This window comes from Colias croceus, chromosome 20 (genome assembly GCF_905220415.1).
Source record: "Colias croceus chromosome 20, ilColCroc2.1".
In the NCBI taxonomy this organism is placed as follows: Eukaryota; Metazoa; Arthropoda; class Insecta; order Lepidoptera; family Pieridae; genus Colias; species Colias croceus.
Window position 1 is genome coordinate 4,809,138 of NC_059556.1, and position 15,008 is coordinate 4,824,145.

Sequence of the window (15,008 nt, forward strand, 5' to 3'; positions counted from 1 at the left end):
CACAATTGAACAACGTGCCCAAATTGTTGAAATTTACTTTTCAAATCAACGGTCCATTGTGTTGACTCAGCGTGCAAACCGTCGTCAATTTAATGTGCGGTTTGCACCCTCTCAGTCAACAATAAACCGTCTGGTTGCAAATTTTCGAGAACGAGGAGCAGTAAGGAACCTTCCTGGTCCCGGCAGACACCGAACTGTTCACACGGCTGACAATATTCAAGTGGTACAGGAGAGTATTCGGGAGGATCCAGAAACATCAACCAGGAGACGTTCGTCACAACTGGGCCTCTCAAGAACGTCGCTGCAGCGAATTTTGCACACCATAGGATTGTTTCCATACAAAATTCAACTTGTCCAAGAATTGAAACCAACAGATTACCAGCAACGACTTGACTATGCAATTTATTTCCAGCAAAAAGCACAAGAGAATCCAAATTTTATTCATAACTTAATAATGAGTGACGAAGCCCATTTTCAATTAAATGGGTTCGTTAACAAGCAAAACTGTAGGATATGGGCTACGGAAAACCCGAGAGTACTTCATCAACGACAATTTCACCCAGTTAAGTGTACCGTTTGGTGCGGTGTTTCTTCAGAAAGGATCATTGGCCCATTTTTTTTTTGAAAATGAACAAGGTGTCGCCATTTCCGTCAATGGTGATCGATATCGGGCCATGTTGCAAAATTTTGTAAGGCCAGCCGTGGAAAACCATCCGCAAATATGGTTCCAACAGGATGGAGCCACAGCGCACACTGCGAGGGCCACAATGACTCTTTTACGCGACATCTTTGGTGAAAGAATAATTTCTCGTAACAGCAATTTTAATTGGCCTCCGCGTTCCCCGGATTTAACCGCTCCAGACTGTTTTCTTTGGGGCTATTTAAAAGGAAAAGTTTATGTTAATAAGCCTAGGACTATTGAGGAGTTAAAAACCAATATTCGAGAAGAAATTAACAACATACCACCGGAAGTTTTGCGAAAGGTCATGGAAAATGTGTTGGAAAGAGCACATTTGTGCGAAGCAGAATATGGCCACCACTTGCGGGATATCATTTTTAATAACTAATCCAAAAATATTCCCCATAAATTTAATGTATTTAAAAAAAAAAAAATTAAAAAAATATCTCTTAAATAAAAAGTTATAAGCAATTCACACCACTTCGGTCTTTCTGGGCCACCTGTACCTATGCTATGCACCTATTTCTCTGACTATTACATAATAAACTAATTTATGGATTGTAATAAGAGTTGTAATAACTAATTCTTCTTTTTTTTCTTTGCTAAAGTAGTGAGTATCGTCGTTGCGATTGTCGTAGTAGTTGTTATTTCGTCAACAACTCTACTGGTTGCCTGTTCATCCATCTCATCGGATTCCATAGCTTGACTATCATCAGGAATGCTAATTTGAAATTGTAGTAGCACCACAAGATACGTCACCATTGTAGCTAGGAGCTAAAAGCAATTTAAATATACATACTTTTACATGGTCTTCTTGTAGGTACCTACATATTATTTTGTACGTAATTGGCGGTAGAAAATTGGCAAATTTTTGCTATATAATTATACATTCGTAAGTTCAAATAACATTTTTATTTATTTTTATTGAGTGTTTTACCGATTTAAAAAGGTTCCGATTGACATCAAAGAATCCTCCAAGGCTTATTTGCGAGGGATTCATTTCAGTTGCCCTCAGGAACATATTCACCTCCGTTTGGGCATCTGTGTTCATCCAGGATAGTTCAACCATGAGCAGTTTCTTTTGGAAGTTTGTACGCACCTAAATACAATAAATTTTAAAGAATAATTTTCTAAATATTTGAATCAATTTTTTTTTAATTTAAAAGTTATTCTATTTACTAACTGATTAAAATATTGAAAACTTACATTATGTGATGCATAATGTGCCTCGTCACAGATAAAAAATAACAAAAAAATACTGCAGCAAGCCGTCAACGCCAGGCCAATATCCTTTGTACCAAATCCCTCGGATATCTGACTCAACAGCCCGTAAATAGACAGAGTGATGATTAGGAAAAGATAAAGATTGACGAAAGTAAAAGTATAACAATTGGCAATGCCTGTGTCCCGAGATAATTTGCTTAGTCTCAACCATAAAGCGCGATATTCAGCGACCTTTCCTGCCGGCCCAATGTGACGGAGAGCCTGGAAATAGTTATAGGTTTATTGGGATTCTAGAATATAATTCTTTTCTTAGAATTCTATTCTTTATGTATATGTTACGGGAAATGTATGTAATCCGTCATTGTATACAATTCCTAAGAAATGTATGTAATTCCTGAAATCGCCCTGAAATGTGTAAAATAAATTATTTTATACACATTGCCTAGGAAATCTATACATTTCAATATTGGAAGGTACGCGGGTCGATGGGGGGAGGGCCGAAAATTCCCGTAATCAGAATATTGGTTTGGATAAGGGGATGGGTTAGGTTAGGTTCGTGTTTTTTTAAACTACGTAGAAATAGGAGCCCCACGAAGTGGGGCTCCGTCGGCTTACGACCTCTTTTTGTAGAATTTTTGAAAAAGACGAATTTCGGCATATTACAAAATGCCGGTCGTTTGTAATACGGTGGATTATACAATCCGACTGGGACGTGTACAAGGGGACAGCGGGACGAGGGTACTGATTACTAACCAAATGAAAATTTGATTTGATTGAATATAAGTTGATTTAAGAAATGTTAATTAGTAAGATAATATGAACATATTATTATTATTTTACGGTAAGACTGTTACCCGATACAGTGTTTTATTACAGAAATCATTTATTTTATACATTTCCTAATACGATATTGGAATTGTATACAATTCCTAGGAAGATTATACATTTCCTATGATATCTATGCATTAAATAGTTTATTAAACAATATTTTATACATTTCCTAAATGGTATCGGAATTGTACACATTTCCGTATACAGTTCCTTGATTTCATACATTTCCGGTAACAATACAATTCCTTGATTTCATACATTTCCGGTAACATATACAATAATAATATCCACACATTGCTCCGATACTTCTTTATACTGACCAAAAGCTCGAAGAAGTATTGTGTGAGCATAGTGTTAGGATAGTGGAGTCGTAGAGACCGCTACGAATTACGGCTACGTAACCTTAACTTTTTCAATCGGAATATGATTTTCAAATAAAGATATTTACTTCTCTTTCTTCTTCTCTATCATAAAGTATCTAGTAATGTGCGAATAAAGAGACAAATAAAAATAAAAAAATAACTATAATGTCACAATGTAAAATAGGTACGTTACCTGTTGAAAGTCTTCGGCGAGAACATTAGCACACACGCTCAACGCCTCACATAAAAGATACCAATATCCACCCAATATGTATGTTAACACTTCAAGAAATATATAAGGTAGGATTTGCATCATTTTGAAGTGAACCATCGTAACATGAGTGATAATAACTGATGTTGTAGACAATATAGGAATTATAGTCGCAATAGCTAGAGCTTTTTTGTAAAGTTTTATAGGAAGAACTCGACCGGACAAAGCTTTGTAGGCCAACTGCAAAAAAATACACAGAATATTTTATAGTTAGTACTATAACACCTGTTTTTAATTTCTATGAACTAGTTTCAATATAGTAGGTATATATTTTTTTAATCGTAGAATGAACCAAGCGAGCGAATCGGTAGCCGCAGTAAACTTATGAATGAAATTTAAATGGAGGAGGGTTTGTTTGTCCTAAGTAGGTACTTAAAGCTTAATTTAAGAAGGAAAAATCTAGCAATTAAAATTAGTGTCAATTAATTAAAAAACATTGAACAGTGATATTATACTAATCAAAGTGGCCATACCATTACCATTGTTAGGTAATATAGGTATACCAAATTATATTATCACTAGCTGCTCCGCGCGGTTTCACCTCCGTGGCTCCACTCCTGTTGGTCGTAGCGTGATGATATATAGCCTTCCTCGATAAATGGGCTATCTAACACTGAAAGAATTTTTCAAATCGGACCAGTAGTTCCCGAGATTAGCGCGTTCAAACAAACAAATAAACAAACTCTTCAGCTTTATAATATTAGTATAGATTACCCGAGTTTTTTCAATATGAGCGTAAGAGTCATAGGTATTTCAGTTTTGAATTATTCAAAAGCTTAAGTAGATATTTAAATTATTATTGTCGTACTTTAATTAAATAGATAAGTAGAATTCTTCCTCTTTTAAATCAGGTGTATTCTTATAATAATTATATTCCCTAAGATTAAAGGATTATGGTAAAGATCCGACACTTTCGGGATGATTTTGTATTTGAATAATTAAAGGAGAATATTTTTTGTATACTAAAAATCGATATAATCAATATAATGTTAAAAGGATTGCTTTACTTCGGCGCAAGAAAAACATTACTTAACTTTTTCCTTTGTTTATATCTAGGCCAAAAGGCAAGTTAAGGTAAGAAAAGGTCTGCTAAACTAACATTACAATGGTTTTTGTGAGCTTGATATATGTTACGTCATTGTTCAGAATAATAATGTAGCGTGGTCGTAAATGAAAATTAATGTTATACTTATAAATACTTCATTTACCTCGAAACTAACCCATCCGTTTAGAGTCTCTGCAATTTTACGCGTCTCGTACCACATTATTGGGATCACCAGCATAGGAAAAAGATATACCGTGAAAAGGTATTCTATTACAGCCTCCTCAAATTTGCCTTCAGCCGTTCGCAAGATTTGCACTTTGTGTAGGGAAAGATAAAGAACGTATCCGACCAAACAAATGTATATAACCATAGAATAGAGCATTGAGGGTGATGCAATCTGAAATTGGTTTAAGCCTGCCGTTGGTCTCGTGAGCGGCAATATCCCCATAATACGCAGCAGGGTAAAGACGGGCTTTATATTTTCGTAGACAATGTCCTTGTATATTTCCGGAATAATTAGGTTATCTTTAATTGGTACTATAGAATTCTTTGAAACCGGTCTTAAATATGGAGATTGAGCTGGAGTTACATCCAAGAAAATTATTTTATTTCTCGATTTATCTTCCATTCGTGGAGGAAAACCATTAGGTACAGATATTGTTGTTGGAAATAAAGAATTACTCGCATAAAGAGACATTTCGGGTGAAATTAAATATTTTTAAGTCTTCGCTTTGTTAGAAATCGGAAAAAGAAACCTTTTGAATTGAATTTGTTAGACAGAATGAATGTAATGGTCGGCACCTGACTAAAATGGCGTACCCTAATATTTCAATGCTTGACAAGATGATTGTGGCCACGTAAGCACGTTTTCATAAAAGTTTAAGTGCGTTCTTCACCTTGAAATAGACCTTGTAGGAAAATGTAAGGGCAAGTGTAAAGAGTTTACATTGTTAAGTAAACAAACCTAATGCATTTCTGTATAAGAAAATCAAGGTTCATAAAAAATATATAATATAGATGTACTTAACTAGTCCTTTTAATTCTTGAAATTCTGTTCTAGTTCCACTGTACGTTTGAATATAAACTGCGTGATATTAGCAATACATACCTATCAGATAGGTACTTTAAAAAGCGAACGCGGAACAACAGTTTTTGTTTCAATTTAACATCAATTAATCATTGTTTTACAAACATATATTGAAAGAAGTGAACTCATTATTCCTTGGTGACCCTCAAGCCTAGCCTTGTAGTAGGCTTGGCGCGGCGTATAGTGAAATATTAAGTTCCCACCAAAAATTTATCGAATTAGCCTTTGATACGTTATGAAATGATACCTAGGTACTTTAAATTCGGTAGGAATAATGATAATTTATTAACTACACAAAATTACTGTAAATTAAGAAATTCTTTCTAACAAAACATAAAAAGTTAAGGGAGGATATGCTGCTCAAACATATTTTGGTCTTTAAATGAAGCTTTTATTAAGTGGTGCACTATTTATCGTTAAATTACCTACCTATAAAATAATATGAAACTGATAGTTCAATAGGTAGGTATTTAGTACCTATACATAGTTTATGGATAAATTGTTTAAGATTAATTATTAATCTTATTTATTAGTCATACAGTTCTCCAACACCATAAGGCGCTGCCCTGAGCAAGCATTTCATTACACTCACACACACACGCCGCGCCACAGCTGCAGCCCAACGCCATACGCGCATCATTACGAACGGGCCTCGGCCGGTAGTGTCGGTACACAGGCGTTCACGCACACATGCGTACGTTTTTGGTTTGGGAATAAGAATTTGCGATCTACACGAAATCTATTGATTGGACTAAAAAAATAACACAGTATTTATCTTAGTATGTTGCTTGTAGAATTATTTGCCGAAAAAACAGAATGATTGCATGTAGTTTAGTATGGTTTTTAAGCATCAAAAGATTTTTTTAGAGGTACCTTTGTATTTTTTTTCTATCGAGTAAAATAAGTTGTATTGTGTTTTCAACACACTATCAAACTAGTTTATCTCCTGAAGAATATCATATATTTATCTGAGATTTTTTACTGCAGTTAATCATATTATACTTTAAAGCATTATAATTTAGCAGCAAACTCGCGTTTTGCTCTACTAGTCACCTTAATGTGTATAATAATTCATCTAGATTCAATCTCTAGACGAACATTTGGAGTTTATAGCCTAGTTGATAGCAATCGTAAAACGTATCAGTAATAAAACGTGTAAACTAATTATTACCCCTTATTTCGAATAAATGTTATCCATAAAAGCTCGTTACAATTAAATCTCGTGAAAAGAATATAAACAAAATGACAATATGAATGAATCGGCAAATTAAAGATTTATCCACGAGTATTCACTTCATTCTGAATATCGGATAATCGGATACAAGCAGGAGCCTTCAATAAAAAGCAATAAAAAGTTTATCACGGGTATAAGAGTGGAATAAAATATGACGTTTTATAGGACACCTGCTCCGCAATACATAAAGTGCGTAGGTACTCGTATCGACAAATGAACGTCAGGGAATACAATTTTATGGGCCATAAACAGCGAGGTGTCATAAATGAAACCGCAGAACCTCGCACTTTTGTAGTGGACTCAATAATTCAGTCATCAAATAAACACATGGGTATATATTTTTATATCTACAATTGAAATGGCTGTATTTTTCGTTTTGAAGGTCAATTAATGTCGAATCTTAATCCACATGAATGAATAATCCAAGAAACCTAGCGAATATTGAATCCCTTATAATATTTTAGGGAAACTAGCGAGGGCAGCTTAATCAGAGACGAAACACTTATAAACAAGCCCCAGGAAAGCTATTTAATTGCTAGATGGAGCTCGCAAAATGCTTTCATTACACTGCATCTTGTCAATTTACGTTCGATTAAGCTAGCGCGATGCTAGCAAATTTAATTCTAAGCTGTGTAAAAGAGCCTTACTACTTAATTGCTCTTAAAATAGTTTAGAGCTAACTATTGCGTCAATGCTGAAGGATTGCTTGTAAATATTGGATTTACCTAGATTAGCGGCTAACCGTAAAGACGTATTGCCATTTGCTTCGTACGTACGCTTCGTAAATTTTTTAATCCTGATTAAATTTTCTTTGGATTTTCAAAGTAGGTAACATTTATAATGATTAATAACTAACTTACTTACCTACAATTTTATGCAGATGTAGCAAAATCCTCTGAAATTATATTTTACGGGTTTTTATATTGAAAATATATAGAGATAATAAAAAGATGAAGAAATATTGATATAATTTTAAACGAACTTATGTAGGGTCTTTCTTTTCACGTAGGTACTTACCTAGAGACTTAGAAATTGTTACAATACCCAATTAGATAGATACTGTTGGCTTTTAATACAAATGGGAAGTGCTTATCTTGCCGCAGTCACAGTTCACTAGTAGAACTTCTTGTGTACGATTTCGGACGATACAATTAGGAAAGTTCACTTGAACTTGTAGGGGAGAGCGGGGATGAAAGTCACATTTTTAACTTTTTTTATGTAACTTCCAAAATACGTTGTTTAGGAATGATATTTGTATACCAAACGATAGTGTAATTATTCTGTTACAAAATAAATAAACGTATTTTTGTATTATATTATCAGTTGTAGAAATATTTTGTATTTTCACCCTAAAGAAAAATGTGACTTATAACCCCGGGTCAGGGATGGTTGTCACAATGCCTAGGGTAGGTAGTCACATACTAAATAACAGGCAATTTATAAATAGAAAGTCACTTTTTGGTCTTATAATTTTACGGAATAGTTTTTAATTTAGAACTCTTAACCAAATGAAACCGTAGACAGTCTTTTTTTCAGTCTGAATATTAAGAATCACAATTTTAGCAAATAATAATAAACGTGAGTCAATATAGAGTCATCAAGGATATATGGACTTCCAACAGGTTTGTTAGGGTGATTTTCCGGTGTTGATTGAAAATTAACGGCTGAAACAAACAACCTCAAAACGCAAATAAAGTCAGCTCGCATACAGGGAGCTGGTTGACATGTGACAACCAGCCCCCGAAAATTTGTGACAACGAGCCCCATAACACGTTTTAGAAAAAAAACATTGAAAATAAATTCCGGTCAATGATTATCTAAAAAACTGTACTACGATATTATAAAACACATTTCATCATCATCAAATGAACTGAAACATTATTACTGTGAAACAAGAACGTATAATTACGAGGTTCGACACAGCAGCACAAAAATTTACTTTTGCTGTGCGAAAACAATAAACTCGTGTGAGGCCCTCACGGCAGATCGGAGCGGTCTGACGCGAAGTGAGAACAGCGTTGTCACTGTATCGCTCTTGCCACGCTGTTCAACAGACTTATTCGATAGTTCAGTTTTGTGTTAAGACCGCTGTGACAACCAACCCGTGAGACAACCAAACCCGGTCTCCCCTACTCAGTGAATCAGACTGCAGTGTATGTATAATATCGCCTTCTCTGAGTAAATTCAATTATTATTATTATCTTTTATTTGTGTAGGTAACATATTTAATTTAATAAGAAAAAATATCACCCTGACCTAAACGTAGATACCTTTATAATACCTTATCTCATACCTTTTACAAAACTGTTATATTTATTTTTCATGTTAATAACTTCTAATATTAGCTCCAATTTCGAATACTAAGTATATACATTAGAACCGTTTCATCTTTAGAAACTTTCATAATATCCATTTCAGTTAGCGTGATTGCCTAAGCACGAATATTATATGAATATATAAATATTTCCTGCCGTCGGATCCAACGTCTCCAATATCCGGCTCCTAGTTTAATCTTGGACGAATAACATGGCACCAAGTTTCAAATTAAGTACATAACGATCTCTCGCTTCGTGTTACCTTGTATGCCCAGGGTTACCAGTCAAAATATACAAAAAACCTCTATAGTCTATATCTCATAACCACTTCAATGTAAGCAAAGTGAAAGAAAATATTTTAATTATTACTTTTTAAATTGGTTTTGCATATCCGCTCGTTTTTTTTCTAGTTAGATACCTGTATATATATATTACGGAATATTTTCTAAACGAAATAAGTAGGTAGTGACGACATTTTTTAAAGCAACATTTTTGGAAAAATTGGATAAAATCTGAAACGAATGCTTAAAATTTTCTGTCTGGTATAACCCTGGATACACGTACCTAACTACTTCTAAGTGCATTCAATACCTTGGCAATAGACGCTCTATGATCATATTGTTATACTGATGAAGTACGTTTTATTGATATTGTCTGGATTCGAGAAGTTTCTTTTAACTATTCCAACAATGTTTCTTTCAGTCTAAATTAGGTTGAACAACTTTCATAGTAAACTAGATTCAGGCAGCGTCTTTGTTCGCTTGTAACCCAAAGAAAATAAATAATTGTATAGAAATAGCTGTTTATAGAAGTCTTATAAATGACATTATTATAGCCAGTCCTACCCGACTTTACTTTTATAGAAGTTTCAATGCTAATTTTAGAATATATTTCAAACTTCTTATTCAATTTGTATTGATAAATATTGAGGAGGCAATATTTTCCCCAAGAATAAGTTTTACTAACTACTAGCTGCTCCGCGCGGTTTCATCCCCGTGGCTCCACTAATGTTGGTTCGTAGCGTGATGATATTATATAGCCTTCCTCGATAAATATATGAGCTATCTAACACCGAAAGAACTTTTCAAATCGGACCAGTAGTTCCCGAGATTAGCGCGTTCAACAAACAAACAAACAAACCAACTCTTCAGCTTTATATTATTAAGTATAGATTTTACTGTTTTATCACAGATAATATAACTATTGCTAGTACACAGTTCATCTTTATCATCCTACCTAATAAATTTTAAAGAATATGTATTTATTAATTTATTAATACTTTATTGCTCTTAGAATTATTACAATAATAATTAACCTAAGAATACATTAAAACAATTGGCGGTCTTATCACTATGCAGCGATTTCTTCCAGACAACCGGACGTACGGAGAAAAATTAAATTGGAGGAAAGGAAATTAAATTAAATTAGGTACTATTCTCAGATTTTATACTTGCCTTAAAACAGCCTTGCCTTATACATATATTATTTAAAGTAATTATAATTAATAGATTCTCATTAATTATCTACCTAGCTTAGGTACTACCTACATCTATGAAACACTTCGTATTAGAAATGAACATTATATTTGTATTTATTTAATTATAAATTGTTAATATTTCATGTTCGTTATCGATTTTAAAGTTAGCACAAATTTCATTAGAGCAGACGGGAATGTCGTTATGAATATTCATTGCCCGCGCAACCAATGCAAGTTGTATTATTATCTACCAAAATCGACTTTACAGATTCACCAAATTTGCTTTCGAGCTGATTTATAATCTACATTTCAATATTTTAGCAGTCAACCAGCAGAGGAATTACACCTAATATTCTTTGTTTTGTCTACCTACATAAATGTAACAAATTGACAAACATTAATTTGTTAACATTTTGTAATTCAAAAATCAAATCGGTATGACATCGCATTAGAAATGTAAAGGCATTTGCCAATTTTAGGTCCCGTTTCATTTGTGCGAGTCTGTCATACAATATTAGTAAATTAAATTAAGTAAAATTTTGGGTTGTTAATTAGGGATATCCAATGAATACAAGCATAATTGCGATATGTAATAGAGAGAGGTTGCCCGTTGCAGTCCCATACGCACGTGTAACAAACGACAAAATTGGAATGGCTTTCACGATTTCGCGATCCGAGCAAATAGATGGGTTTAAATGTTTTATATAAAGGGGTAGGTTGTCCAATTAGTTAGTATTCATCACTGGATCATCCGTTTCATCTTCGGTAACCTTGAGCCTATGTTGTCGACGTGATGTGACTTACTTATCTAGAAATTACACTTCAAATTCAGAGGTAGCCGCTAATATCACGTATCAGTGAATGTTTTTATTAGTCTTATCATAATTATTTATTTAAATGCAAGAATATAAATGATTTATTAACAGATGGTAGGTATATCTGAAAACAAAAACTAAATTACTTTTTTTAATCGTATATTTTTAATGAATTATGCATTGGTATCAATAGTAATGTAACGAAGTCTTTCCAAATCGTCAATGGCGCTTCTTATCGTCTCTGTGAAATTTATAATAGCTATATTTTTGTCCGTTTTATTTTTACTTAGCAAAAGGGTTTCTTCTTCCAATCCATACCACAAGGCAAAGCTCATAAACGATGTAATCAAACAGTTATCAGCTACAACGTTAAGATCGTGTTTAAAATCATCAATGAATGATTTGGCTAGATTTTCATTGATAGAAGCGAGGATATCAGTAACAGCTTCGATGTATGTAGTCATTAATACTTCATAATGGCTTGACCTGGTCGTTCCATCTGTGCTTACAAGGATGAAGCTTAGAAAGTCTTGCGAAGGGCTCAGGAAGCGTAGAGTTTGAAAGTCAATGATACAAGCTTGGTCGGGTTTATTTTCCTAAAAAAAATATTAATTTCTGATAACTGAAAAATGTTAACTTTAGTTTATATATACGTATAGAAGAAAGTAGAAACTTACCTTATATTTGAATAAAATGTTTTCCTTCCAATAATCCCCGTGTCCACATATCAATCGGCGTGCTTTTTGAAAACTATCCAAACGGACACTGGAATATCTGGATAACAAACTCTTAAGATATTTTTCATATTTAGTGCCACTGAAGTATTTATGATGATTCTTTAGAGCTAATTTCAAAGTTAAGGTAAACGCAGGTATTAACGACCCCTCTAAGGCAATTTCAAAATCAACCATATTTTTTAAGTATACTTGTTCTTCTAAAGATTTATAATTTAATTTTATATGCTAGTGTTATGTATAAAAAATGTATTTATTGAAGCAAATACATTCTCATAAAGGATTATCTTGTAAAAAATAATTTCCAATGTGACTTAGTCGATTGTTGCTATTACCGACCCATAAAAACGGCTGTGAAGCTATAAACGATTTTTATGCAGCTATTCCCGATCGTATGTGAGAGGAAGCCTTTTTCCAGCAATAGAATGTATAGAAGCTAGTGATGATGATGATAACCGATCTTAATAAAATGAAATAAAAATGCAAATATATTCGTATTTTTTTGTTGTCAACATAATACTATTAATATATGTACATATATTAAATTAAGGATTTCAAACTCTAGGATATTTCGTTATGCTATTTGATTGATTGCTTCGGCGAGTTGTGTTTTACTGAATACTTTTCGCCGCTTTCGTGGCTCCATATTTCTGGAAAAAATATACCTAATTATATGTTTTATGTTAATTTAACCTAAAAAAAATATAATTTTTAATAGGCACCTATTATGTCATAAAAGTAATAAAAATATATTTGCACGCTCAATTACGAGCAGAATGTTTAAGGATCAATATTATCTGTATATACAAACATCTTTATTCTACATTCTGCAAATTTGAATTTGTAGATGAGAAACTAAACAATCTATATTCGATCGGTAATAGCTTCCTATAGTTGCTATTGCCGACCCACATGGGTTGGTATTAAAGTATGTAAGTATAAACCTAAATTGTATTACCGACCCATAAAAAAATGGTTATTTTAATTCATTTGACCATCAGACTATAAAATAGATTATAATTGATTAATGTCATACAAAATATGAACAAATGCATATTGTTTAAACAAAAAAAAAACAATGATTTACTACTGTAACTATTCGATAGGGATCCTCGAAAATATCATAACTTTGTATAAATTGACAACGCTAAAAGACACAACACTAGACAAAAAAGTTTAGTCGCTAATAGATTTTTATGAAGACTCATAGCTTAGATTTAAACTGGTCCATAAAACCACTTGTGTTAGTATGATATAATAACATAAAAGAAAATAAAACAAAAAGTTACGTTGCTGCCATTGCCGACTTACGGGTCGTTGATACCTGCTACGACTTAAACTGGTGAAGCTAACACCGTCCCATTTTAATTTTAAGTTTTATCGTTTCAAATTACTTTTTATTAATAAAATGTTGTAAGAAATGAAAAGTTGACACTTAAATGCATTGACATTTAGTAATATAAATTAAAGTATAGATGTCATTTGTTTGTAAATGTCTTAAAAAGATACTCACAGTACTTACCCGAAGGAACAACGGAACAGTACGACACGTCCTGCTTCCACGCTACCCCGCAGCAACTTACGCATTTTAACTCTTTTTTGCTCAGTTACTCACTCTAACGTTAAAGTATACGATGCTCAAGTAATACATTCGTGTATAACTTTGCCTACCTATAGCTAGAATAGTTCTGGAAACGTTTAAATTTCGAATTACTTTTATAGGTCGGTAATACCTTCAGATTTTCGATGGGTCGTTGATAGCTGCGTTTACCCTATATTCAATTCTACAGGGTCTGTGTCTGTGTACGGAGCTATTACATTATTAATATCAGACACGTTGCCTTTTTCTACCAATATTAAGGAAACAGCATGAAATTTTGCAAGCGCTTTCAAAGCCACAACTAAATGATCAAAATCAAGAAACCTTTGACCTGTATATCTGTGGTAACCTTCAAAGGTCATGTCTTGTAAAACTATAACTTGCTTCTCTGGATCTAAATCAGTATAATAACAATTCGGTATTAAGCCATCCATATTCACAACAGATAAATTACAAAACTTGGGACGTAGAATGGTGTAGAGGAAGGTCTCTGTTTCAAATAAATATTTGAAAACTTGTTTCATTCTTCTTTCAATATTGTTCGGAGTAATTTTAATTAATAAATGAAGTGTTAGATCATCTTCAGATTTGTCAGTTTTAGTGCCGTTTATTGTGGCAGGAACTAAAACACCGAAGTAATTTTCAATTGCATCCATGCTATTTTTGCATATATATCTCCATCTTTTAAGATTCCTTTTCTTCGCTACCTCACTTAGAATATCGTTGAGACGATCTTCGGGGATATACATATTATTTAGATGAAGTTACCTACTCCTTATTCATTGATGTTTAAACCACTACTGTTAGAAATAATCATTTCAATGCAAGTAAATATAATTTACCTGCAATAATGCGAAAGTTTACTCTAGATAACCATCATGCTACGTGATAAAATGAAATGTAGCAAATAGCAATATGTACATGAGGTTATCATTTATTAATAAATGTGTACCTAGGTAATAAACTGTATAGGTATCTGTTACCGGCCAAATCTTATTTCAGGACAAACTAGTTTTGCCTAGGCCAAACTAGTTCATCCTAAGACCAATACGGTCTATATGGTACGGGAGCTACCAACGTTTTAAAAAAAGTCATTTTAGTATAGTTGGGTTTTTGATATGCTGTTTCTCTTGCTATTTCGGTTACAGTCCGGGCTGTCTGGCTGGCGGTAGTGGTTGCGTTTAAGATAATTACATAAAATTATGGACAGCTCAAAGTGTAGGTAGTTATAATAATCGATTCTATGAGTGTTTGTAAGGTGTTCGTATTAACAATTATCCATTAGTTTAAAAAGAGTTTAAACGATATAGCTAATATCTTAATAATTTTAATAA

General features: G+C 33.2%; 2 protein-coding genes across 2 annotated transcripts; both read right to left on the reverse strand.

Annotated features, from left to right (window-relative positions):
* Positions 1 to 1,258: 1,258 nt before the first annotated feature.
* LOC123700839 (gustatory and odorant receptor 24) lies at positions 1,259 to 5,109 on the reverse strand. Its single transcript, XM_045648182.1, has 5 exons — positions 4,576 to 5,109; positions 3,290 to 3,547; positions 1,886 to 2,164; positions 1,617 to 1,778; positions 1,259 to 1,453 (listed from the first exon to the last, which is right to left on the reverse strand). The coding sequence occupies exons 1-5, from the start codon at positions 5,107 to 5,109 to the stop codon at positions 1,259 to 1,261; spliced, it is 1,428 nt and encodes a 475-aa protein (XP_045504138.1).
* Positions 5,110 to 11,482: 6,373 nt separating this feature from the next.
* On the reverse strand, positions 11,483 to 14,588 carry LOC123700944. The gene is made up of 3 exons (XM_045648325.1): positions 13,850 to 14,588; positions 12,018 to 12,199; positions 11,483 to 11,936 (listed from the first exon to the last, which is right to left on the reverse strand). Exons 1-3 carry the CDS (start codon positions 14,421 to 14,423, stop codon positions 11,514 to 11,516), a joined length of 1,179 nt encoding a protein of 392 aa, XP_045504281.1. The 5' UTR covers positions 14,424 to 14,588; the 3' UTR covers positions 11,483 to 11,513.
* Positions 14,589 to 15,008: the final 420 nt, after the last annotated feature.

Bases quoted from the DNA above. Each gene is read 5' to 3' on its own strand.
- LOC123700839 (XM_045648182.1), bottom strand. From the start codon at position 5,109: ATGTCTCTTTATGCGAGTAATTCTTTATTTCCAACAACAATATCTGTA. The intron at 1,779-1,885 runs GTAAGTTTTCAA...TATTGTATTTAG, and splicing joins CACATTATGCATCACATAAT to GTGCGTACAAACTTCCAAAA. The intron at 1,454-1,616 runs GTAAAACACTCA...AATTGCTTTTAG, and splicing joins ATCGGAACCTTTTTAAATCG to CTCCTAGCTACAATGGTGAC.
- LOC123700944 (XM_045648325.1), bottom strand. From the start codon at position 14,423: ATGTATATCCCCGAAGATCGTCTCAACGATATTCTAAGTGAGGTAGCG. The intron at 12,200-13,849 runs TAGGGTAAACGC...CTGCGTTTACCT, and splicing joins AGACCCTGTAGAATTGAATA to TAACTTTGAAATTAGCTCTA. The intron at 11,937-12,017 runs GTAAGTTTCTAC...TATTTTTTTTAG, and splicing joins ACATTTTATTCAAATATAAG to GAAAATAAACCCGACCAAGC.